The 26,240-nt window shown below is 45.0% G+C and overlaps 1 protein-coding gene and 1 long non-coding RNA gene across 9 annotated transcripts in view; one reads left to right on the top strand and one right to left on the bottom strand.

The window, feature by feature from the left end:
* MKX (mohawk homeobox) overlaps nucleotides 1-7,677 on the bottom strand; it is a 71,470-nt gene extending 63,793 nt beyond the window's left edge. For 2 of the 8 annotated variants that reach the window (XM_005214351.5, XM_025000611.2), the window contains exons 1-3: nucleotides 7,195-7,292; nucleotides 4,776-5,042; nucleotides 2,977-3,136 (exon numbers count right to left, since the gene is read on the bottom strand). In XM_005214351.5, coding sequence (XP_005214408.1) covers nucleotides 2,977-3,136; nucleotides 4,776-4,963 — 348 coding nt within the window. In that variant the 5' untranslated portion in view covers nucleotides 4,964-5,042; nucleotides 7,195-7,292. Of the gene's footprint in view, nucleotides 1-2,976; nucleotides 3,137-4,775; nucleotides 5,043-5,315; nucleotides 5,404-6,011; nucleotides 6,147-6,880; nucleotides 6,967-7,194; nucleotides 7,336-7,550 lie in introns of those variants that run through there. The other 6 variants (NM_001192534.1, XM_005214349.5, XM_005214350.5 and 3 more) reach the window with 6 other exon arrangements.
* A 173-nt stretch (nucleotides 7,678-7,850) lies between these two features.
* On the top strand, nucleotides 7,851-25,541 carry LOC132346897 (uncharacterized). The gene is made up of 2 exons (XR_009496879.1): nucleotides 7,851-8,136; nucleotides 25,270-25,541. It is a non-coding gene; the product is annotated as an uncharacterized lncRNA (long non-coding RNA).
* The last annotated feature ends 699 nt before the right edge of the window (nucleotides 25,542-26,240 follow it).

Raw genomic sequence — 26,240 nt, 5'->3', positions numbered from 1 at the left:
TTGAGAGTTTGACCACACAACCAAAAGGGAAATATTAAGTATAAAAGAAATTTTCAAAAATATGACACTCTTGTAGTTAATGAATAAATATGCTGATAACTTAATATAAATTAGGAGAAGCAGAGATAAGAAGTATTATAATAAACAAAAAATACAGTCTGAAGCCAGAAATAAAGGAAATATTCCATGTTTATCTATAGACATAAAATATGACATATTTCTAGATAAACCAAAAATAATAAGGTCAGTTGCATGCTTGTTCTGTAGAACCAACATGTGTCATTAAAGATAATTCATTCATTTTCTGCTGCTCTCCATGTATTTCCTACAATGAGATAAAATTTCAAACCAGAATATCTTCCTCTGATTTCAAGACATTCTCCAGTTTTCAGAAATATGTCTGGGCAAGTCACATGGTGATTCCAGTAGTATTCCCAAATTAAAACCTATTCAAACATGTATGAAGAGTTTACTACATGGAAAGTACTGGACTAGGGTGAAATGGGAAGATGAAGATGGATAAAACATGATCACTCTTGTCAAGAAGGCTAAGTGAATAGGAGAAATTGATTCAATGGGAGAACCTGACTCCTGAAACAGAAGTCTAATTTCCAGGGCTCAAAAAGCTTCAGATCACAGCTTGATATTTCTCCCCTAGAAGTAAAAGGCATTGACATAATTTATTTGGTTTCCACAGAGTCAAAATTTGCTTTGGATGTTTAATACATGTCTGACTTATACAAACTCCTTATATTCATAAATACATATTTTTTCTTTGATAGACATTCCACTGTGCCTAACTGAGAATAAATAGATCCAAACTGAATGCTATATAAGGGTCCCTTGGTCATTCTATATATTTTGAATTTTTCCATTTATCACTTTAATGTTCTAGAAATTAACTTCATTTACTATAAAACTTGGAAATCATTAAATGGGTATCAATTAGAATTATAAACAAGTACCTCTGCCCCATTTAAAAATGGCATTTTATTTTCTGAAGACCATAGTGTAATAGAAAAAATAATGGCAAAAGTTTTCATACATGAATAAAAACTTCATGTAAATTAGAAAAATGCAATAGTTTTACCAAGATCTTAACACAAAAAGAATTGTTAACTGCATTTGAATGACCATTTCAGGTAGAAAACAATTTGATTTTGTATTAAAAAATAACTTTCTATTGCAGCTCAAAAAATTATTGCACATAAAAATTTAAATGTCTCTGCTAATGACAAATACAGTTCATGTTTAAAAATGTCCTAAATATGTCATAAACATTTTTTGCTTTCTGTCTGAAAGAATGGCAAGTATTAAATATAGAACTATATAATCAATAATCTAATGCTTTACTGTTGACATCAGAGTGAAATATTCATACGGCTCTATAAAGTAGTGTACTTTCAAAATAAATAGCATACCAGTTTAAACTGAAATCTGAACACATGCATTTGTTTTCTTAAGTCAAGTTTTTCTGATTGGAATAATTTATTTAAAAACTAATTTTGAACATCACTAGTTTATGTTAAAATAAAAAGTCATAGTTTTATGTTAAACATATATTAAGCCAAGAACACTAAATTAATTTTCCCCTCCAGTGCTGCAGCAAATCACTATTAATACTATTGACTGTTAATATAAAGCAAAACAGATGTTTTTCTCCACAATCATACTCTGAAAATAAGCAGAAAACGCATATTACAGTTTTAATAAGGCTGAATACAAGTCAATTTTCATGCTTTGTCAAACTTTCTAGTAATTCCTAAAAGGACAATCTTACACTCTGGAAAGAAATCTTTGTTATCTAATAGTTAAATATTCCCTTTCATTTGGGGGTTCTCACTATAACTTTCACAGAATGACCAAAATTTCACCGTGCAGTGATGCAGTACTACTATAATGCATGAGATTTCTTGGCTCATTTAGCACCTCCTCCTCCTCCTTTTTTCCTCAGTTAAATGCTTTGTTTGGTGCATAAACGTTTATTTTACTACATTTATGAAAGAAAACTTGTGTGATAGAAAGAGCATCTGATATAGAATTACATTATTTCCAGGCCTTCCCTACCCCTAGGAACACAACTTCTTCCTGCCTTGATTATATCATCTACAAAATGCTGATAAGTGCTCTACCTATCACCCAAGCTTGTGATACGATTATGGAGGGGAAAAACTTGTCCAGTGTAATTCACTAGACTGACAACAAACTCACACCATTTCTTTACATTTGACCGAGTAACCCTACCATTTGAAATCTGCCTCTTCTTAGCCTGAGTAGAAAGATAAACAGCGGCAAAACTGTGTGGATTCTAGCTAATGCCCTGGGTGTCATTTATTAAAAAAGAAGAAAAAGAAAAGAAAATCCCAAACCCACTTCTTGCCTTTCCAATCCACCTCCTAGCTCTGTCAGGAATGGTTAATTTAAAAGTTATCCTGTACTTGACCTTTAACATGGGGCCCTGATGTGGGGTGTCCTTCTGTCTGGTTTTCAAAGTGTGGTGTCGGGCCAGCAGCTTCAGCATCACCCCAAGAACTTGTTAGAATGCAAATTATCGTCCTCGCCCAAGGACTACTACAAACTCCGGGTGGGGCGCAACAATGCGTGTTTTAACAAGTCCTCCTGGTGAGTCTGATGCGTACACAAGTTTGAAAATCACCGCGGGGGTAGTCCCATCCGTAGCCATCTATACTTGTATAGAATCCGGACACCTTGTAAGTCTGCCCTTGACTTTTCACTGCCCTCCTTAACGAACACCACACAATCCCTCCTGGACCAAACTGAGATAAGATGAGAGGAAACTCAGAGGCTCTTCCCGCATCAGAACTCTGCCCTGTGCCCGCCTCGCGTCATCCACAGGCCGGAGGAGCGTCCGGACCGGCCGATTTCGGCCCGTCCTTTCCCAGCAGCGGGGAGGAGAAAGGCGGCCTGCGCCCCGGCCTCACCAAGAGAGGGGCAGGGGCTCGTGGCCCGGATTACCTGCACGAGCGTCATCTGCGAGCCGAGCGCCAGGAGAATCTTCTCGGTCTTGGTGGGATACGGGTTGTCGCGGTGCTTGTACAACCACTGCTTCAGGGGCCGCGCCATGTCCTGCAGGGCCTGCCGCTTGTGCCGCACCTTCCCGCCGTTCTGTCGGGCCCTGGGACAGCCGGAGAGGAGGGGCCGTGAGCTGCGGCCTCCTCTGTGACCCCGGGGGTCGCGTCTGCACGCGTCTCAGCCTGCGTGGACTCCTGCCCCGCGAGCGCGGACATGGAGGAGGCATTGGCGGTGCCAGAGCGCGGATGGCCTGGGAGTCACAGGACAAGGCCACCAGCTTTATACCGAAAGGAGTGGGGGCGGGGGGGAGAGATCCTGAAGCCAGAGGCTGGAGAGTTAGGTGGTCAGATCTGCGCAGCAGGGCTGTCCCCGCCAGGGGCCCTGGCCTCGCGGGCCGTGTACACTCTCCAAGAACGTTCTTTCAGGGATTCAAGCCCGCCGCTGAGGCTTCCCGTCGTCTGTGGTCAAAGGTCACCACTAGACGGTGGGAATAAAGCTAGAAGGTGATGGCCGCCCCCTGCCCTGGTTCCTCTGCAAAATTTCCCTGTATCCTTGGTTCCTTTGGGTAAAGGAGAAACTGTCCAAGAAAGGGTTTGTGGAGGAAATATGCTGAACCGGAAAAAACAAGTAACCCAAAACACTGTTGGGGACTTTTCACGACATAAGGAAGAGCTTATGGACAGGTCTGTCCCACCTGCTAAAGTAAAAAGACCTCAGGAAGAGCTTTATTCCAAAGAGGGAGAGCGGGCCGGGGTGCTGGGCGCTGCGCTCCTCGGCGGCTCCGGGAGGGGTCGCCGCGCCGCCGCCCGCGCGTCCTGGCCGCTCCGCGAGCACGCGCGCCTGCGCCGCAGCCTCCAAGGCTTTTGCCTCTTTAAACTCTTTGAAATCCAATTCCATCCGTGAGGACTGGTAGTAACATTTTGACGAAACCCGATCTCTACTTCACTAACAGGCAACGCTGCAGAACAAGCAGCTGATGCAATCTCTCAGATGGACCGGCCAGCACGGCCGCCCGCCGCCCCCCTCCCCGCCCCACCCCGCGGGGCGCTCCCGGAGTCGCCTGGACGTGGCGGGGCCGCAGACGGCCTCTGCACCGGAGCAGCTGGCGGCCTGCGAGCTCTTGCGCGCCTCCCACTCAACCCGCAGCCCTCAGCCGGCTAAACCGAAACCCAGGCCCGCGGCACCCACCCTCCGGGCTCGCGGCGGGCTCCGCCGAGCCGCGAGCGCATCCTGGGCGTCCTGCGCAGAGCCGCCCTTCCCAACACCTTGGCCGATGCAAGGCCCTGTCGTGACACAAGATGGGGAAGCCCACGGGGCCGGCCTGACCCGGGGAGCCCCGACTGCCTGACCCTGCCCGGTGCTCGTGCATCCCAAGCAGGCCTTTCTGCCTCGTCCTCAGCCGCGCAACTGCATCGTGGTCCGGAGAGGGACAGTCACCCCCACCCCACCCCCATCCCTGAGGTCCAGGCTTCGGAGCACTCAGGGGCGCTTTCAGGTGTCCTCCGTTTCCAGAGAGCCTCTTTTGAGCTGTTCTAACGAATCGATCCCCCACCCCACCCCCATACTTAGAACAACTAGTATCTTAAAATGAGAATGAGCGAAACAGGGTGGCGGAGACCTGTCCTCCCAGGAAACTCTGGGCCCCTGACCCGCAGGCCCGGGTTGCCCCCAGCGCGCCCGCGTCTCTCTGTCCCCACCTCTCCCAGCAGCCGGCAGCAGAGGCCCCGGGAGAGTGAGCTTACCCGGTCCTCCGGTGTCTCAGGCCCAGGTTGTCCTTGAGGGGCGGGCCGTCCGTAATGCCCACCTCGGGGCGAGCGTGGGGACTGTCCAGGACGCCGCCGTAGGGCCGGCCGCCCCGATCCCGCTCCGGAGCCCCGCGGTCCTCAAAAAGCACCGCGCCGCTGAGCTTGTTGAAGACGATCGTGTTCATGGCGCGGGCAGGCAGGGGCGCGCGGCGCGGCCGCAGCGCCTTGGGATCGGGCCGCCAGGAGCTCCGCAGGGCTCAGGTTCTAGGAGATAAAGATGAATCACATTACTCGCGGAGAGTGCTCATACTCCGGAGCGTCCCGAGTCCTAAGCTGGCCTTGGCGCGGGGCTGCGGAGCCCAGGGGAGGAGCGACGCCGCGGCACCTGAACCCGGGGACTCCCGCCTTCCCCTACCTGGTTACACCGCTCCCCGGTAACCCGGGTCACCGCCCCCGAACACTCCCGGGACTGGTACCCACGCTCCTCTCTGCCCCGGCTTCCCAGCCCGCAAGGAATGTCAGCTAGAAACAGTTTACCCGCCTGACAAAGGAAAGTGATTCCTAAACAAGCCTTCCAGAGTTGGTTTTAATCTGGATGAAGCACACTCCGGAAAGCGGGGGAGGACAACGCGGGGCCGTGCGTGATTCTTCAATCACAACCGGAGTCTAAAGCCTCCCAGAGCTCCCACTCGGGCTCGTCAGGAAGGGTTGGAAGAAAGGAAAAATTGGGGGTAACACGAACGACCGCATCCGCCAGCCCCAGTTAATGAGTCCCAGTGCATAACAGGATTTCAGGGATTTGCTTGTTTGCTAGATCCTGGGTGGTTTGGCTGAAACCTCTGCGTCCTTTTTTTTTTTTTTTTTTTCCAGCTACAGCTCCTGGGGTGGGGGTGACGGCAGGGAAAGTTAGCAGATTCCACAGACAGAAAGTTAAGTGGCCTCAGGGAGTTAAGCGGCCCTCCCCCGAGGCTCCTGCCACCCCTCCAGTCGCTCCGGATGCGCAGAGTCCGCGCAGGTCAAAGGGGCCCGAGTCCCGGCCCTCGAGAGCTGGTTGTCAGCGCTGTCCTCTTCCGCAGCGCGGGCGCGAGCCGCGAGCTCGGAGTCCTTTCCCTCCCACCCCTTTCTGGGGTCTCGGGGAACCATTGCAGAAGTTGCAAAAGGTGTTAAAAGAGCGAGGGAAAGGCGTCACGGTCCGCGCTCCACAGAGCCTGCGGGGAAAAGTCCGTGGCTCACCTCCCGGGCCGAGACCGCCGGGAGCCTCTGCCCGCCGCGCGTGAGCCTCGCGGGCCGGTCCGCGCCGCCCGGGAGCAGCCGGGTGGCTGCCCGAAGGCGCGCAGCCGCCCCTAGCCGCCGCACCTCCTCGTCTCGCGCCTGGGGAGGAGCGGGGGGGGACAGCTCGCGTGGCTTCCGAGCCGCCCCCGCTTCGCGATCCGCGTCCCCTCACCCCGTCCCGCCCCGGCGAGGGCAGCCACCCCCAGGCACACACGCCGGGTGCCCACGCTCGCCAACGCCCACGCCCCGCCCTCGGGCCACCGCAGCAGAGGCCACGCGCAATGTTTAGGGTCGTGACCGCAACGGTTAAACTTCAGCTTGCGGACAGTGTTCGTAGAGAGGTGGAGTCAGACCTCTGCCGGCTGCTGGGTGTACGGCAGCGCCGAGCCCTCCCGCGCACACAGGTACGTCTGGGGTTCAGACAGCCTCAGCGAGCAGCGGGGAAAGCGGACATCCGCGCTCGCAGCCCTTGTTCCCCTATCCGGACGCGCCTTGTTTATCTTTTATAATCTGTGCGTTAGTGATTTGCGTCCAGGCTGCTCTGTTTGGGAAGCACACTCGTTCCCGGCCCGCAGTTTGTCCCCACCTCAGCCCTGTTCTGTGTGCGACGGCGTGTTTTCCCTGGCCATTGCGCCGCGAGGTTCGCCTTGCCGACCCTCCCCGCTGCTCCAAGCCGGTACGGAAGGCCCACTGCAGATCCCAGCGCGGCAAAGGGCCGAGAGCTGGGTCCCCGACGTCCGGGGTCGTGTGAACTGCAGCTCCTAACCCTCCCCGGGGGCCCCCGCACGGTCCCCAACGCCGCCTTTCGGATCCCGAGCTCCCCTACTTACCCAGATTCACTCCACTGTGGCTTGGGGAGAGCCCTCCCTTCGGATCCGTCCCGCCCAACCCCCGCGAACAATTTTAAGCAAAGGGGCGCAGCCAGGTGGGCTTTCCGAGTCCTCGCAGACCCTCCAGCCAGCCTCGGCCGCCACCCCTCCCCCCGCCACCCCCCTCCCCGGCGCGTCCCCGAAGGACCTCGGAGGGAGGTGGGGGAAGGGCCGGGAGCTCCAAGAGCCGGGCGCAGAGAGAAGGGGCTGCTAAAGAGGGGAGGGAGCCTCCCTTCCCGCGGCTCAGCGCGGTGATGGCGCGGCCGAGGCTGTACCTGTCGCGGTGGGGCCCGCGGCCGGCGGCAGAGCGGCTGGCTCTCCCGCGTCGAGGCTAGGCGCACTCCCATCCCCGCCGCATGTTTTCCGCGCGGGCTCCGGCGCGCTCACCGCCGCCACCGCCAGCGTCGCGGCTTTATTTACCCGGACCGGCGCGCGCAGCCCGGGAACAGGAATAGCGAGGCCTTCTCATGTTTCCTGACTGCCCAGCCCAGCCGGCGAACATCCTGCGGGCGCGGTATACACGTTCCCGGGCCAGCGAGAGGAAGCCACCGCAGGGACCTCTGTTAACCCTCGCCGCAGAGGAGCTGCCGCAGCCGGCGCCGCCGGGGATTCCCTGGCCCGCGATTCCTACCCAGTCGGGCCCGGCTCCCAGATCCCTCGGCATCGCAGGCAGGGAGCAAAAGGGGCGATTTCCTTCTCCTTTCGGGGAGCGATTGGAGTAGATGCAGTAGCTCCCGGCTCAGGCTCTGGAGCTGAGCGGCTGCGGTGCGCATCCTGTGTCCTCGCTGGCCCGAGCGCCGGAAATTTCGCCACGGGTGGCTAGGCAGAAGTGGGCCCTGCGACGCGCCCCCCTTCTTTTTTCCCCCCCCTCGCGATGAGCTGGAGTGAGGTTAGCTAGAGCTCGGTTTGTGCCTCTAACGCGTGAGAGCGGATCGCAGAAGGTGTTTGTGCCCTTTTCTCGTCGTGTCCTTGGGCTTCTGTGGTCCTGGCTGCCTCCAAGCCAGGTACGAGTCACCTTCCAGGGCCAGCGCTGGAGAAGAGGGAGGCAAGGCGGGGTAAAGGCGGGCCCAGGTGCGCAACCCACGGCGACCCAGGTGTGGAAGAGGCGGCGAGTGCGTGGCCAGGACCTGCGTGGAGCAAAGGCGATGGAACTCGGAAGGACCCCGAGCCTGGACCCAATGCAAGGAGAGAGAGACTCCTATCAGATTCTCTTACAGGTGAAACTTGCCTTCCCACCATCGCCTCAAATATGAGAGGAGCGAAAGCTGTGGTTTAGGTACTATTGAAGTTCGGGGCTTCTGGTAACCTGTATGGTCCCCACGGCGCGGCGCGCGTTCTCGCCGTGGGCCCCACTGCGGCAGCGACACCTTTCATCTTTTTTTTTTTTTTTTTTTTTCTTTTTTAAGAGCGAAAGTAGATTTCCCCCAGGCCTGAAAGTTACGACATCATTTGTTCTTTTCTCCCCTAAATGTGTCTGGCCAGCCTGGCGCGGTGGCCCACCCAAGCTTCTTCCTTTTAATGTGGCTGGAAGTGGTTAAAACGTACACTAAAGCCATTGTTTCCAGCACTGGTCACCCCCGAATTTTCCATTATGTTATCCCCCGAAATACGCGACTGTGCCCCGGCAGAGGCACCGTCTAAAGCAGAGAGAGGCGATGGTTTAAATTTGTGTGCATCCGGCAGACAAATACTATCATTTGTTCCCGTTTCGAGATGCCCTTGGTTCTCATTTATCGCACAGTTTGCGGTTGTGGCACTCTCACATCTTGCCCTGGGCACTGCACTTGACTTCTGTAGGGTGGGTTCAGTGCAGTCGTGGGTCTACAGACCTCGCGGTGGGGACTTGAAGTCAGGGATACACCATAAAATTTGAGCCACTGACTTGCAGCGAATAAGTTTCACAACTAAAGCAGATCCAGTTTATAATTCATAGGAAGAAGAGGCTGGTTCTCTTCAAAGGACTCTGTGACTGATGGTGGTCATCAGCCATATATAATGGAATTGAATCGGCTGTAACACGCCCCTCTGATATATATTTTGGTCAGCTGTGCTGGATAAGGCACCAGGCATGCATGCAGTTGCTTGCAGTTTCACAGTATTCTACTGCTTACCTAACTGTTTCTTGTAGTATTTAGTCTAGTAGAGGACAAGTGAATTTCATTGTTTAGTCTTAACTGTATTTACTCAAATGTAAAATGTATTTGGAGGATTTTGACTTTTTGAGGCATTTTTACACGTAAGATCATTATAAATCTGATATACACAGCAAAAAGTTTTTCTGCAAAATGTTTTTAATTTGTCATAGGAATAACATACACCTCAGTCTCAAGTCATTGAAAAATACATACATGGTAATTCCTTTAGACTGTAGCCTAATAATTGGAATCCATTTTAAAAATGAAAAAGAACAGTGGAGGGTCCATTTTAAAGTGAAATAGTGTGGAGAATCTCTCTCTAGTATACAAATGAGTGTATACTGTGTAATAGACCAGAATTTTATTTTTGCAAGTGTCATCTTCTATGCAAGAGAGAAATTCCTTCTTTTAATCCACAGTACAGATGCATTTATCATCTTAAATTTTACCTTTTTCTAAAATGAATTTTATTCAGTTTCTTATGCTATATTCCAATCTCCAGTATATGAAATACTGTTTTATAATCCTCAAAAGTAAAACTTTCAGTTTTAGAAAGAACTATCAGAAGATTTGAGAAAGTGTGTGTAGTTTGTGGATACTGGCCACATATGGGGGAAAAACCGAAAACTTAGGCCACAAGTCACAAAACTTGAACCCTAATCTTAATTCTAATTAATCTGATGTTGGTTTAGCCTGAATTTACTAAAGTGTAAAATACAGATTTTAAGTTTTCCACAAACTTGCCTTATGCTACTAAGTTTTTTTTTTAATGTGCAAGTAACAATTGCTATTGCTAAAACTAGAAAAATGTTAAGAGCATTTGGCAGAAATCTTAATCCATCCTATTGAACTTTGAGTGTAATTATAAATGTAAGTAATTTGAACTTTCTCATAAAGAAAAAAATAAGAAGCCTTCATTATAAGCCTTTTGGTATATTACCAAGGAACCTGACATTTCAGAACAATTATTGGTCAAAGTTTTTGAAACTAATATTGCTTTTAAACTCTCTTTCAGTTATTACTTATAAGCAATGTAATGAATTACAAAGCCAGGGAATGACTGTTGCTCCCCAGCCAAATAGTATAAAGTGGTAAATTTATAAACAAATAGCCAGTCCTCCTCACACTTGGCCAGTTTGACTTGTAAAGATACACACTGGAGTGCGTAAGTGAAACAACAGAGCAAGCAGCAAGAGAACCAGCTGCAGAGACATCCTGAGCAAACTAGGAGAACGGATGGCCCTGACGTATCTCATTTTTGCTTTCTTTATAATGTAACTCTAATTGCATACACGGTACAGAATAAACTCCCTCAGAGAGGGCCTTCTCCATAAATGCACTCTCAAACATCAAAGAAAAGAGTACACGTGAGAGTTCTTCAGCCAGCTCCACCCAGTCACATTTCTGAGAGGCAACCGCCAAGAGGTGGCCATTCTTTTCAACTTTTTTTCCATGTAGTGACATACACAAATATAAGCAGATCATTGTTTTGTTTTATGAGTTTTTGAAATAAATGAGACCATACTTTACATATGTGTACATACACACACACACACACACACACACACACACAATAGTAAACTATAACTTGCTAACTCACTCAATGATTTCATAAAGAACTTTCATACCGGGTCCATATAAATGGAACTCCACCTTTTTAACTGGTATGACATGCACCATAATCTGCTTATGCATTCTCCTAGGAGCTTTTCTTTCTTTTCAGTTTTCACTATTATAAACATTAAATATTCTTGTAGGGGACTCTTTCTGCATGTATGTGTTTCTCAAGGAATAAATAAATAAAGTAGAATTGCTCGACTGGGGGAAACAGGATTTAAAATTTTTGATAGGTCCTCATAAATTTCCCCCCAACTTATACCCCCAATCTTCTCCCAACTTATACCCCTACAATGTTTCCATTTCCTCATATGCTGCCATATGTTTGGTTTTCATCACGTTTGCTTGTATGATGAGTCAAAAAAGGTCTCATTGTTTGAGAGACTTTTCATTAATTTATAAGCCATTTGTATTTCTTAGTTGAAGAAATGTGCTTATATCCTTGTTAGATGCTTATTCATTTATAAAAAGGTTCTTTAAAAAACATTTCCCCATGAAATATATACTTTATATATTGACAATGTGAATTAAGAAGACTGCCTTTTACCTAATTTGGTTTTTGCCTTTGGTTTAAACATGAACACAGGGCAGTAGATGGCTTCCCAGATGGTGCTAATGGTAAAGAACCCGCCCACCAATGCCAGAGACATAAGAGACATGGGTTCAATCCCTGGGTTTCGAAGATCCCCTGGAGGAGGGCATGGCAACCCACTCCAGTATTCTTGCCTGGAGACTCCCATGGACAGAGGAGCCTGGTGGGCTACAGTCCATAGGGTTGCAAAGAGTCAGACACAACTGTAGCAACTTAGCAAGCACGCAAAAGTCTATATTTTCTTCTAATACTTCAAAAAATGGTTTTCACTCAGCTCCTTAATCCTTTTGGGATGAATTTGCATGTGCTGTAAGGGAGGACTCAAATTTGATTTTTTTTCTTCTCCAATTGAATGGTCAATTATTCCTATGGAATTTATGAAAGAGCTTTCCCCCCATCAATTTGAAATAACTATTCTCATATATGTGGAGAATTCCTTTCCATATGTAGATTGGTCTAACAAGGTTTTGAGAGATGTTACACCCAATAGACTGTAATAAATTTAATCTTCAAAATTTTTAAATCGTCTTGGGCTCCCAAAACTTCCAATATTATTCTGTTTCTAATTTCAGAACATGTCAAGTATTAGAATAGTAATATGTGCGGCCTGGTTATGGTTCTCATTTAAAAGGCTAATTCAGTACTGTTCTAGGATGAAGCTGCTTTTTTTTTCTGTCTTCGTCCTGCTAAGAAACAAGAGAGTAATTTCAGGCAGCCATATTCTCCAGGATAGAATACAGCTGATTGGAGCTCTTCAAACATACCAAGTGATAACCAACCACCAGCAATGTTATGTTTTTTGTAAAAGTGATTAGTCCCTGCCATCAGTGATTTGAAAAAAGAAAATTCATCTTTTTTCTTGCATAAATACTTATAGAATGTGAATTAACAGCCCCCCCCTCCCCCCCCACAAAACAGCAAGTCAAGAAGAGGACCTTTGATAGGATCACAAACTAGGCAAGTTCACTTGGACAAAAATGCAAAAATTTTATCACTGCAATTTAAAAAAATTACCTACATACAAGTGCAGAAAATACTTGTAATAAGCAGTGAGCAGAGCTTAGATCTGGGTGAGTTCATGTCTTCTTCTACGTCACAGAGCTTGAGACAGGACTGGAAGTAACTCTGGAGCCCTAACTGAGGCTTAATCTTTTCTCTTGCTTCCAGAATATTTTCTGTCTTTACTGCATGGGTCCTGAGGGGAACCTGGAGAACATTTTGTCTTCAACATGTGCATTGAAATATGAGAATTTCTTGCAGAAGTTCTAGCTTAAAAATCAATTTGTCTTCACATCAAAAAGTGGCCATTTTAATAAATATCGTGAAGACTTTTCATCATAAGCAAGGATGACTCTCCATATTTGGAACCTAAAATGGACTTAAGGCACTCAATAGGTCTTTAAGATTTACTTACAATATGTATTCCATGGCTGTATCAAGTTTTTGGTTCACTCCACCCCCTCTATCCACCCTCCCTGCTTTCACTTTCAGCTTCCTTGTTTTCATCTCTGGGTAGAATCTTTCTTAAACAATTTATTGGATGATTTACATGGTTGATTTACAGTGGTGTGTTAGTTTCTGCTGTACAGCAAACTGTGTAGAATATCTGAATAAGTTCACCAAAGGAAACCTTGTGAACAAAACTGATATGTGCAACTTCTGCTTACCATGTTGAAAAAGAAATTTTGTTTGCCCTTCTTTTTAATTGCTCTTTGTTAAGGAGGGCTGGGGCACGGGTGTGGGAGTGCCCTGAATGGGCACGGATGTAGGAGTGGCCTGAATCTGCCAATCGGAAAACAACCTCTAAAATGGGGGAGCCAGTGCAAGATGAAAAGAACCTGGAGCCTTGGATGGACCACCTGAGTTAGAGCTCCCTGGCCTGGGCTCAGCATACTATGTCTGTAAAAGGCCAGATAATAAATGCTCTTAGGCTTTGTAGGTCATAACCTCTCTGTTCTATTTTGCCATTTGTAGTGCAAAAAGTAGCAGTAGATAATACTAGACTGTGAATGAGTTGTGGATCAGTGTTCCTGTAAAAGTTTATTTAATGGACACTGAAGATTGAATTGTATAAAGTTGTCATGTGCCACGAAATATGCTACCTTTCTTTTTTTTTTCCCCCAGCCATTTAAAGATGTGGAAACTACTCTTACCTTAGACAGCAAACTAGATTTGACCCCAGGTCTGGCTTCCCTTGTAGCTCAGTTGGTAAGGAATCTGCCTGCAATGCAAGAGACCAGAGTTTGAAGATCCTCTGGAAAAGGAAATGGCAACCCACTTCAGTATTCTTGCCTGGAGAATCCCATAGACAGAGAAGCCTGGCTGGCTACAGTCCATGGGGTCCTAAGAATCAGACCCAACTTAGCACTGACTAAACCACCACCATGTTTGTTCCCCTTGCCCCTTTCTCCCCCCACTACCACCTAGGCTACTGAGCTCTGGACTCTACTGGGAGACAAACTTCCTCTTCTTTAAATTGCTATGTTTTGAGGGTTCTGGCTAAAGGAACTTAGCCAGTACCCTATGTAATGCACTCCTGTGCAAAGATGATCTTAGTTACTTTGAGTGAGCTTGGAGGTGTGCTTTTTGCGTGGCTAGAAGCTGCCACAAACAAGAACTGGAATGGAGATGGAGTGACAAATTGCTTTCTCTTCTCTTCTCCTATGAACAGGCTGTGTGTTTAGAGAATCAGTCTAATTACTTGCACAAAAGTTTTGAGGCCATGTACATTTTAAATTTTAAGCGTCTTTTAAGGTATTGATATTTGATTTTTGATGTTTGTTTTTTGTAGTCATGTAAAATAGTGATTAGTTGATAAGAATGACTATTTCTGGCTTAGCCCTCCCCTACCAAAAAAGTCCCACAAAATTTGAACTGTTTTTTCATTGTTTTCTTTTTTAGTAATCAACAGTCAATATTTATGGGGCACCTGTATGCAAAATCCTGCCAACAAATGCATTAAATTTACTTTAAAAGACATGATCCTTGCCTAGCTTTCAGACCTGTTAAAAAAAACACAGGGAGACATACCTACCTCATCTAAAAAGTTTTAGAGTGTCTGATATAAAGATTGCTTGAATCCAGTAATCTGCAAATCATCTGTGGAAACACATGAGGGACCTTGAAGATGATAGAAGGGCCATTTGGTGTGTCTGCTAAAAATTTTGTAACCATATTACAGACAGTCCTTCCCAAAAACATGCAAAAAGAGATCATTATTTCAGAAATTTGAGCCTGATTGAAAAACAGCATCTTGACCTCTTACATCAGACTTTTTCTAGGTTTATGCCCCAAACCTCTGGGTTTCAGGAGAGAATTTTAGGGCTTCTGTATGAAGCAATAACCAAAACAGTAAGAACAAATAAATATACAGAGGTTAGTGCACCATCTTTCTTCCTTCCCATGTCCAGGCCTCTTTGAACCTTCCTCCACTTTTACACTTTTAGGAAAAGTGTTGAAGGGAGGGAGAGAGAGGTTGCAGGGGAGAAATTATAACTGTGGCCCATATGTCTGGGCCACAGAGCCACAGGAAGGCAGCTGCACCTTGGACTGTGTTTGTGGCCCTGAGTAATTCTCTGTCTCTTTGTTTTGGTGTTCACTGACCTTCGTGAAGTGGGCTTTGATGTTGTTAGTTGCTAAGTCATGTCCGGCTCTCTTGGGACCCCAAGCACTGTAACCTGCCAGGCTCCTCTGTCCACGAGATTTCCCCAGGCGAGAATACTAGAGTGGGTTGCCATTTCCTTCTCCAGGGGATGTTCTCGATTTAGGGATCAAACTGGCATCTCTTGCATGGACTGGGGGATTCTTTACCACTGAGCCAGCAGGGAACCCCTTTGATGTTGTAGGCTATCACAATACTGCTCAGAAGGGAGCTTGGGCTGGGAGAAAGGGAAAAGGAAAAAAGATGTTAGGCCAATTAATTATTCTGTTTAAGTGACCTAAAGTCTAGGATAAGGGGAGCCTTACAATAGACAAATAGCCCAGATTTTTTTTCTTGGACCTGCAGTAGTGGTCTGCTCAAAACATATGACCTCATTTTTAATAACTTGGATGGACATGGAGGGTATTATAATAAGTGAAATAGGTCAGACAGAGAAACTGTCCGATGTCATATGTGGTGTCTAAAATATAAAACAAAGGAATGAATAACAAATTGGAAATAGACTCACAGATAACACTAAACAGAGAATGAGCTAGTGGTTACCAGTGGGGAGAGGGCAGGTAAAGGGGTGAGACAGGGTAGAGTATTAAAAGAAGTACAAATTACTATGTATAAAATAAATAAGATATAAGGATATATTGTACAGCACATGGAATATAGCTAACATAATAACTTTAGATGGAGCATTATCTATAAAAATATTGAATCATCATGTTGTATACCTGAACCTAATATAATATTGTAAATCTACTACACTATAATTCTTGAAAAGACATATGTCCTAATACTACTCCTTCAGATCTTTTAAATGGGGGCATAACTAAGAATATTTTTTTTTGCCCTTACTACATGAGATGGTTGGATAGCATCACCGACTCAATGGACATGAATTTGATCAAACTCCAGGAGATAGTGAAGGACAGGGAAACCTGGTGTGCTGCAGTCCTTGGGGTCGCAAAGAGTCGGACACAACTCTTTGCGACTGAACAACAGTAACGCATGCTCCCACACTCTTCTAGGAACCCAACCCATATAATTCTCACAGCCATCCTTTGGGGAAAGTACCCATTAGTATCCATCTTGTAGAAGAGGGGTAGAAGTGCCCTACATCCCTAGTTGGTAACTGGTGGAGTCAGGATTTGAGTGGAATCAGGCAGACACCAGAGCTTGTTTGCTGAGTCGCCCAGCTCAGACTAATTGCTTCTTTGAAGGTCCATAGGCAGGACAGAGAAAAAGAGCTGTGAACGCTTGCTGGATAATCGTAGGCACAGCTAACTGTGTGGTTGCACATCTTCTGGCTCCTCACTGAACCGCATGGCATTTGAGGCCACTGTGTTCTTTTTCCCTTCTGTCCGTGGCCTTTCTCCTGGGTGGGGAGAATGTGGACTCTCAGTGTTACCTGGATATGACATCCCATGGCTCAGACATGGCGATGAAAAGGCTGTAGGTCACGTCAGTCTGCCTGTGTGAGCTCACTCAAAAGTCAGTGACTTCTGCATCTTCTGCGGGTTCTCTAAATCCAGAGAGGATCCTTCCCATTTGGGTATTGAAGTGGTTCAGCAATTAAAAACAGCATGCTTTAGCACAATCACAGCAGGCTGGAACACTGTCTGTTATAGGAGTGGGCACAGCACAGTTGAAAGTGGCATATCTTGAGTGCGGTTAAAGCCCAGCAGCTTTGATTAAGAGGCTTTGGTTAAGATGGTCCTTACAACTTCCTAACCCTCAGCTTGCTGTTTTGTCTCTGTTATGTTTTGTTTTGTCTTGTTTTCCTTTGTCAGGCCTGCCTCTAACATTTGCAGAGCCCACGGCAAGAGTACAAATGAACGCCCACAGGCCGTATGTCTAAATATTTAAAAGTTATAAAATCAGCTAAAACACAGTTAAATAAAATATGTTCCATCCTTCTACTTTGACAAATATACCATCATGGTAAAAAGTGGAAAACTAAGTAAAGTTATGGCTTTTGTTGGGAAAATATCGAAGACAAGTAAGCGTAATTGTTATTGCATATGTCTGGGTGTTTTGTTGTTGGGCTGGAAATGTTTAGATGAGTGATGAAATGAAAGAAAAATAATTCATAATTTACTATCTATCTCATTGAATTGATTTTTTTGTCTGCATTTCAGTAAAAATCACTGTATCGTTATAATCAATATTCTATAATTTGTGTCCTGAAGGGTTGCAAATACACTGTAATTCTACTAAAAGTGTCCAAAAATTTGAATATATGTTTATCAAGAATGTGTATTAATATAAATATGGGAAAATTTAAGTTAAATTTATTTAATACATATTACTTATAATATGCTATTTTTTATGCTAAAATACTCAAATTATACATTCAAATAGAAAAGAAAAATTATAACTAATGAATATAAGACTTTTATAAAAAGATGAAATTTTATTTAATTTAAAAATTTTTTTAATTTATTTTATTTTATTTTATTTATTTAATTATTTTATTTAATTTTTGGAAAACAAATTTGAACTATTTTAAGCAAATAGAAGTATTTGCTATGCTAATGTAGCTGGTTTTCAAGGTAAAGTATTGGTATTCGATTTCATGAATTACTTGTGTGGATTTATAGAGTTACCAACCTGGTAGTGATATGAATTGACAGTAGAATGTTCTGCTGCCAGGGGCAACTATTGCAAGGATTTGCTAAACGTTCAAAACCTGCAGAGCCGTGTATTGAAGAAGCAAGAAAACAGTGCCAGGCCTGCTGGGAAATGATACTGCATGAGGGAAGGCCTTTGTGGGGTCTGCCAGGTTGATTCATTTGTCTTTTCTGCCTGCTCTTGAGGCAGTGTTCACCTCCAGTGTTCTGAGCAGCATAGCCCAAACCTTTACAACGTTTCGATGTAAACACCTTCTATTTTGAGGACACACAGCAAACCCATTTCCATGGGTCCTGAATGGAGTTAGTCACAAGAGCAGATGTTGAATTTTAAAGTTTCACTGTATCCTTGTTGAGTCCTGACTCCCAAATGACAGAGATATCGTTATGTTCTTTAATTTCCCTCTGCGTGTGTGTGTGTGTGTGCGCGCGCGGGCGCGCGCGCGTGCGTGTGATGCTGCTGCTGCTGCTGCTAAGTCGCTTCAGTCGTGTCCGACTCTGTGCGACCCCATAGACTGCAGCCCACCAGGTTCCCCGTCCCTGGGATTCTCCAGGCAAGAACACTGGAGTGGGTTGCCATTTCCTTCTCCAATGCATGAAGTGAAAAGTGAAAGTGAAGTCGCTCAGTCATGTCCGACTCTTAGCGACCCCATGGACTGCAGCCCACCAGGCTCCTCTGTCCATGGGATTTTCCAGGCAAGAGTACTGGAGTGGGGTGCCATTGCCTTCTCCATTGCATGAAAGTGAAAAGTGAAAGTGAAGTCGCTCAGTCATGTCCGACTCTTAGCGACCCCATGGACTGCAGCCCACCAGGCTCCTCTGTCCATGGGACTCTCCAGGCAAGAGTACTGGAGTGGGGTGCCATTGCGTGTGATGCAGGGCCTTTCAAAGAAAGGCTCAGGGCAGTGGCCCTTTGCCTCGGTCTAAAAGTGGTACCGTTTGGGGAAATGTTTTAAAATTTGTGTTATTTGTTTACTTACATTTTACTTTTTTTTTTTTTTTTTCAAGTTTTAAACTTGGACCCTCAGCTGCAACAAAATGAAATCACACTTGTGGGAGTCTTTCCATGAGTTTGTCCTCTGATGATCCTGCAATGGTTAATACAGGCCACCACTTCTAAAACTGCAGAAAGCAGTCATTTTTTAAAACTATTTATTTATTTATTTATTTTGGGTTGCTCTGGGTCTCCATTGCTGCTCTCAGGCTTTCTGTAGTTGCAGTGATCGGGGCTACTCTTCATTGCAGTGCATGCACTCTCACTGCTGTGGGCTCTCTTGTTGCAGGGCACAGGCTCTAGGCACACAGGCTTCAGTAGCTGCCACACTCAGGCTCAGTATTTGTGGCACACGGGCTTACTTTCCGCAACATGTGGAATCTTCCCAGACCAGGGATCGAACCCGTGCCCCCTGCATTGGCAGACGGATTCTCATCTACTGTACCCTAGGGAAGTTCAGAGTCATTTTTAAAGCCCTTCTGGGGGCCACATAGATTTTCAACAGGGTGGATTATTCCAGAATCATCCTTTAGGAAGTAATGTCTTCACTGGGGGTCAGAAGTTTATACACTGGGGAGAGGTCAGTTTTGCAAAGTCTTTCCTTCAACTTTCAACAAGGCTAGCAAGGAGACAGCTGATGATGGTCATTGCCTATGGCACATGGCTGCCACACACAGGCACTTGTGGTCTCCATAGGAGGCTTTTTTTATTTCCTTCAGTACCTAATATATATATATATAGCCCATGAACCACCTTTCGTAGGGGTGCTTGTTAAAAAGGCAGTTTCTAGATCTCAACTATACATGCCCAAGTGAGGTTTTCTGAGCTTAGGGTCTAGAGTGATACTGACACAGATGCTTTTCAAACCAGGTTTTGAGAAAAATTCATCTAGATTAATGAACCTTACACTTTTTAATTATACACCCTATCATTAAAATATTTTGAGCAAGTGGATCTGATATATAGTCAATTATTTACACACTGTATATATGGACATTATGCTAATATATCATGTAAATAGTAAAACATACAAAATTTTCTAAAAGGCAAAAATGATATAAACAATATTTTGAAATAGTTTTGTTTTATCTCTCGATGATACAAAAATACTTTTTGTTCCCATCAAAATGTCACTGTTAATGGATAAATAATTATTGATATGATAAATAGGCTATTTTTAGTGAAAACTATATAGTTTGAATTGCTTTATATATATTTTTAAAAATCTAGATTTAATAATGATTTAAAGATTGGGACTCAAGTTCAGGTTAATTAGAGACTTGTTTTTAATGCCATCTTTAACAGAGATACTTCAAGACAAGCTAGGTTCATGCAGAAGAGGTGAATTTCTGACTGTATTTGCTACCTGTTTTCAGTCCTATCCACAAATTATATAAATGGTTTGGCTGAAGTCATGCTTATAAGTGTTCTTTGAGATCTGTCAGTTCTTGTCAATTTGTCGTAAAGTGTTACATTTTTATTTTCAAAAAATTGACTTTAATAATTTGCTGAAACTTTTTGAGAGGTTTTAAAATAGATTTGAAAATTCTGTTTCCAAGTTTTTAAAATGTGATGAGTTTCTGTTGGCAATACAGTCATTTCCAGGAATAAAATCACACCACGAAGGGGACATTTTTAATCACATGCATTTTAGAAAGCAGTTACTTTTGCAATTGTTGTGAATGTCATCTTTACCTGAAGGGGGCAGATGAAGAGTGTTTTATGGTTTTCATTTTTAAATAACTGTAGATTCTCATGGAAATCACATACTGGAGAAGGGGAACAAATTACTATGGTTTAGACTGAAGTTGAAGAGGTACTGGGCTTCCCTGGTGGCTCAGATGGTAAAGAATCTGCCTGCAATGCAGGAGACCTGGGTTTGATCCCTGGGTTGGGAAGATCCCCTGGAAGAGGGCATGGCAACCCACTCTGGTATTCTTGCCTGGAGAATCCCATGGACAGAGGAGCCTGGTGGGCAACAGTCCAGGGGGTTACAAAGAATCAGACACCACTGAGCACTGACTGAGGAGATACTAAGGAAACAGTGAAAATCATGACACTGCCAAGGAATGGGCAAAGGCTAAATAAGGAGAGGCCTGTATTTTATGCCCAAGGCTGTTGTTTCTATCTTCTGAGAACAGAGCAGTCATAAATGGCAGTCGTGGACATCCCAGTTCACTGTGGAAGGGCTCGTGGCCCCAGCGGATGGACGATGGAATCCTCGCTGTGAGATAGAATAGCAACAGGTATGGGAGCTGACTGTAACAGAGCCCTTGGGTGCAGGCATTGTTCTGGGGCTTCCACGTGTAGCACTTCATTTAATACATCAACCTAATTAGAGATACCAAGGGAACATTTCATGCAAAGATGGGCTCGATAAAGGACAGAAATGATAGGGACCTAACAGAAGCAGAAGATATTAAGAAGAGGTGGCAAGAATACACAGAAGAACTGTACAAAAAAGATCTTCACAACCAAGATAATCACGATGGTGTGATCACTCATCTAGAGCCGGACATCCTGGAATGTGAAGTCAAGTGGGCCTTAAAAAGCATCTCTACGAACAAAGCTAGTGGAGGTGATGGAATTCCAGTTGAACTCTTTCAAATCCTGAAAGATGACGCTGTGAAAGAGCTGCAATCAATATGCCAGCAAATTTGGAAAACTCAGCAGTGGCCACAGGACTGGAAAAGGTCAGTTTTCATTCCAATCCCAAAGAAAGGCAATGCCAAAGAATGCTCAAATTACCGCACAATTGCACTCATCTCACATGCTAGTCAAGTAATGCTCAAAATTCTCCAAGCCAGGCTTCAGCTATACATGAACCATGAACTTGCAGATATTCAAGCTGGTTTTAGAACAGGCAGAGAAACCAGAGATCAAATTGCCAACATCCACTGGATCATCGAAAAAGCAAGAGAGTTCTAGAAAAACATCTATTTCTGCTTCATTGACTACTCCAAAGCCTTTGACTGTGTGGATCACACTAAACTGTGGAAAATTTTGAAAGAGATGGGAATACCAGACCACCTGACCTGCCTCTTGAGAAATCTATATGCAGGTTAGGAACCAACAGTTAGAACTGGACATGGAATAACAGACTGGTTTCAAATAGGAAAAAGAGTACATCAAGGCTGTATATTGTCACCATGCTTATTTAACTTATATGCAAAGTACATCATGAGAAGCTCTGGACTGGATAAAGCACAAGCTGGAATCCAGATTGCTGGGAGAAATATCAATAACCTCAGATATGCAGATGACACCACCCTTATGGCAGAAAGTGAAGAAGAACTAAAGAGCCCCTTGATGAAAGTGAAAGAGGAGAGTGAAAAAGTTGGCTTAAAACTCAACATTCAGAAAACGAAGATCATGGCATCTGGTCCCATCACTTCATGGGAAATAGATGGGGAAACAGTGGAAACAGTGTCAGACTTTATTTTTTTGGGCTCCGAAATCACTGCAGATGGTGACTGCAGCCATGAAATTAAAAGATGCTTACTCCTTGGAAGGAAAGTTATGACCAACCTAGATAGCATATTCAAAAGTAGAGACATTACTTTGCCAACAAAGGTCCGTCTAGTCAAGGCTATGGTTTTTCCAGTAGTCATGTATGGATGTGAGAGTTGGACTGTGAAGAAAGCTGAGCACCGAAGAATTGATGCTTTTGAACTGTGGTGTTGGAGAAGACTCTTGGGAGTCCCTTGGACTGCAAGGAGATCCAACCAGTCCATTCTAAAGGAGATCAGCCCTGGGTGTTCTTTGGAAGGACTGATGCTAAAGCTGAAACTCCAGTACTTTGGCCACCTCATGCGAAGAGTTGACTCATTGGAAAAGACTCTGATGCTGGGAGGGATTGAGGGCAGGAGGAGAAGGGGATGACAGAGGATGAGATGGCTGGATGGCATCACCGACTCGATGGACGTGAGTCTGAGTGAACTCTGGGAGTTGGTGATGGATAGGGAGGCCTGGCATGCTGCGATTCATGGGGTCCTAAAGAGTCGGATACGACTGAGCGACTGAACTGAAGTGAAGTACAGTCCAAGTGCCAGCCTTTTTATGGGTGAGGACCCTTAGCGTAGGGTATTACAGCTGGTTAGTAATGGAGTCAGGAGTCAGCATGTCTGGGGACACAAGAAGTCACAGTGTTGTCAGGGCCTGGACCTACTCAGTAGGACTCAACTCTGCCTTCCCAGTCAGATGGAGGAGGCACTTGAGGACACCTGGGGTCTGAATGCTCCACACTCAGAACCCAAAGTTCCCTCTTGCAGAAGCTGCCCTCTGCGGTCTTAAATCTAGAGAGCAAAGACTGAAATATCTGAGATTATCAGCTGATCTTGTGGGGCATGGATTTCCTGAGGTCTGCAGGCACGGAAACCTAGTCCAGTATTCCTGCCTGGAGAATCTCAAGGACAGAGAAGTCTGGCAGGCTACAGTTCATGGGGTCTCAAAGCGGTGGACTTGACTGAAGTGACTTAGCATGCATGCATGCATGCAGACTTCTTGGCAAGAATTTTCTGTCTGGCTGTTTTGGACATCATTAACTTCAAAATGTGTTTTTTTAATTTTGGTGACATATACAGACGTAATATTAGTGGCTGGGGCATTTTCTTGGACTGTTGTAAGTATTAGTTTATGTTTTCTTGGAACGCTTCCTCCAAAAGTGTCAATGTATAAGCAACCATTCTGTTCCAGATGTTGTGTTAGATTCTTGAGATTCAGAGGTTTCAAAGATCCGTCACTTACTCTCAGGAAAATGACAGTCTAGAGAGAACCAGTTAAGTAGGTGTGTAGTTCATATACTATGTTGAGATTGTTTATAGGGACAAGTGGCTGTTCACAGGACTCCCAGGTGGTTCAGTGGTTAGGAATCTGCCTGCCAATGCAGGGGACACAGGTTCGATCACTGGTCTGGGAAGATTCCACGTGCCATGGGACAACTTGGCCCACAAGCCACAACTACTGAAGCCCATGTGCCCTAGAGCCAGTGCCCCACAACAAGAGAAGCCACAGCAGTGAGAACCTCGAGCACTATACCTAAAGAAAGCCTGTGCACAGCAACGAGGACCCAGCACAGCCAAAATAAAAATAATAAATTTTTTTAAATGACTGTGCACAGATGGGAAGACAGACAAGGCTTGCAGAAGGAATGGTCTGTGGCTGCTGGGTGGAGTGGTGGCCTTTTTCCATTTGTTCGTCACAGAACCTGAAAATGGATGTCACCTGTTCCTCTTTTCACTCCCCACTTCCCTTCCCATTTCCTCTGCACAAATTTCCTCCCATCCGTACTTCTATGTTTGTCTTCTTTTCATTAAAATAGAATTCCTTTACCATCAGAAGATATATTATTAGCAGTAAACAAGAAGGAGAAGAGCAAATCTTCACCAATACTTTTTTCCTGGGATTAAAAGTTCTCTGTTTAAAGGAATTTAATTTTATTGCAGTAATAGTGCCAGGTACCAGAAAGGTCTGAAACTTTAGGCTCATTGAATCAAGGCATGCCCAGCTTCAGCATGTGCTTTTGTTTTTTTAATAAACAAATATGTGTTATTGTTACAAAAGCTGTATATGGTCCTTGAGAAAGACAAAAAATAAGATAATAATAAGAAAATAAAAGCACTGAATTCCTACCACTGGAGATTATCTTTAATATAATTTTGGTTACATTTTCAGGTACCATGTGTGTGTATGTATTAAGATGAAATAATACTTTGCAAGTTGTTTCATATCCTGATTCTCTAGCTTAATGAACTTTACCTTTATAATTCAAAACTTCTGTTTGTCTAATAGTCTATCCACATGTAAATTTCCTCTATTTTACCCAAAATACCCTTTAGACCTAGATTGCCCAAATTTGAGTCTACTTCAGGCCCACATGTTGAATAAAGTTGTTACACCCCTTAGTTTTCTTCTAATGTAGAATCATCTCTAATTTTTTTTCCATTATACACTTGATCCCAGACCAAGGATCCCAGAAGAATGATTCACCTTCATTTGTCTGGGTGCCTTCAGGGGCAGTCAGTGAACTTCCCCCATTCCCTCTATTTTCTTACAGTGAAAATCAGGTCTAAAACTCTGCTGGATGCATGTTAAACACTCTGACTAGAATACTCTGCAGCCAATGGTTTGCACTTTGTTGTGTGCCACATCAGGAGACACGACATCTGATGGTTCCCCATTCATGGGGCTAAATGTGACCACTGCATTAGGTGATGAAAATCTGATCCCTCCAAAAATGTACGCTTACATTTATTGTGTGGCTGGGAGGAAATCTCTGTGGTGTTACTTCGGCACCCTGTGAAAGTCAGATTCCCTGCAAACCATGGCACTTCATGCTTTTAACACTAGTTGACGGTTCTTGCCCTGGGTCAATAATTTCATTAGGGAATGATAACAATTAAAATCTAATTCAGGGGTTTCCTTGGTGGCTCAGTGATAAAAAATCTGCCTGCCAATGAAGGAGACAGCGGTTTGATCCCTGGTCCAGGAAGATCCCACATGTTGAGGAGCAACTAAGCCTGTGTGCCATAACCATTGAGCCCATGCTCTAGGGCCCAGGAACCACATCTACTGAGTTGCAACTACCAAAGCCCGCTCACCACAACTACAGAGTAGCCCCAGCTCAGTGCAACTAGAGACAAGCCCTCACAGCAACAAAGACCTAGCACAGCCCAAAATAAATAAAATTATTTAAAAAAATCTAATTCAATCCTTCTTTTTCTCTTAATAGATAGCATGCTGCTGCTGCTGCTAAGTCGCTTCAGTCGTGTCCGACTCTGTGTGACCCCATAGACTGCAGCCCACCAGGCTCCCCGTCCCTGGGATTCTCCAGGCAAGAACACTGGAGTGGGTTGCCATTTCCTTCTCCAATGCATGAAAGTGAAAAGTGAAAGTGAAGTCGCTCAGTCATGTCTGACTCTTAGCGACCCCATGGACTGCAGCCCACCAGGCTCCTCCGTCCATGGGATATACTTCTGTAAAATAAAGCTATCTCTCATCACATGAAGTTTTTTGGTGGGGAGAAGTTACTATGAAATACAGTCTTACTGGAAATGCAGGATAGAAATGTACTTTTTCCCATTAGATACATATTATCAGAGGAACTCACCACATGCTCAGTTGGCCAGTCATGTCTGACTTTTTGTGAATCTATGGACTGTAGCCCACCAGGCTCCTCTGTCCATGGGATTCTCCAGGCATGAATACTGGAGTGGGTTTCCATGCCCTCCTCCAGGGGATCTTCCTGACCAGGGATCAAACCTGCATCTCTTATGTCTCTTGTATTGGCAGGTGGATTCTTTACCACTGCACCACCTCGGAAGCCCATTGTCAAAGGAAAGAGATGACCTAATAACTACTTCAAGATGATGACATATAAGTGGGAGGCTGCTTTCTCTCTCTTTTTTTTTTTTTTTGGAAAATTATTATCTATTCATGGATGTTCAGTGATTCAATCAGTGCCCCTACATTGCTGCAACATTTTTGGTCCAAGAAGTTGTTAAGTTGAATAATTCAGTATCAGTTGTCTTACTATTTAGTGTTATTCAGGTACAGCTCAATCTACAATTTTATGAACATTTTGAAAAAATTAGATTAACCAGACAGTAAAAATCACTTTCATTACACGGGATGGGTCACTCATCCCAGAAAATGTCCCCCACCAGGTGTGGTGCCTGATGTTCAATTTGTCAACATCACATG

The sequence above is a fragment of the Bos taurus genome, chromosome 13 (assembly GCF_002263795.3).
Source record: "Bos taurus isolate L1 Dominette 01449 registration number 42190680 breed Hereford chromosome 13, ARS-UCD2.0, whole genome shotgun sequence".
In the NCBI taxonomy this organism is placed as follows: domain Eukaryota; kingdom Metazoa; phylum Chordata; class Mammalia; order Artiodactyla; family Bovidae; genus Bos; species Bos taurus.
The sequence above is the reverse complement of the archived record's forward strand: the minus strand, read 5'-3'. Positions and strand labels throughout refer to the sequence as shown.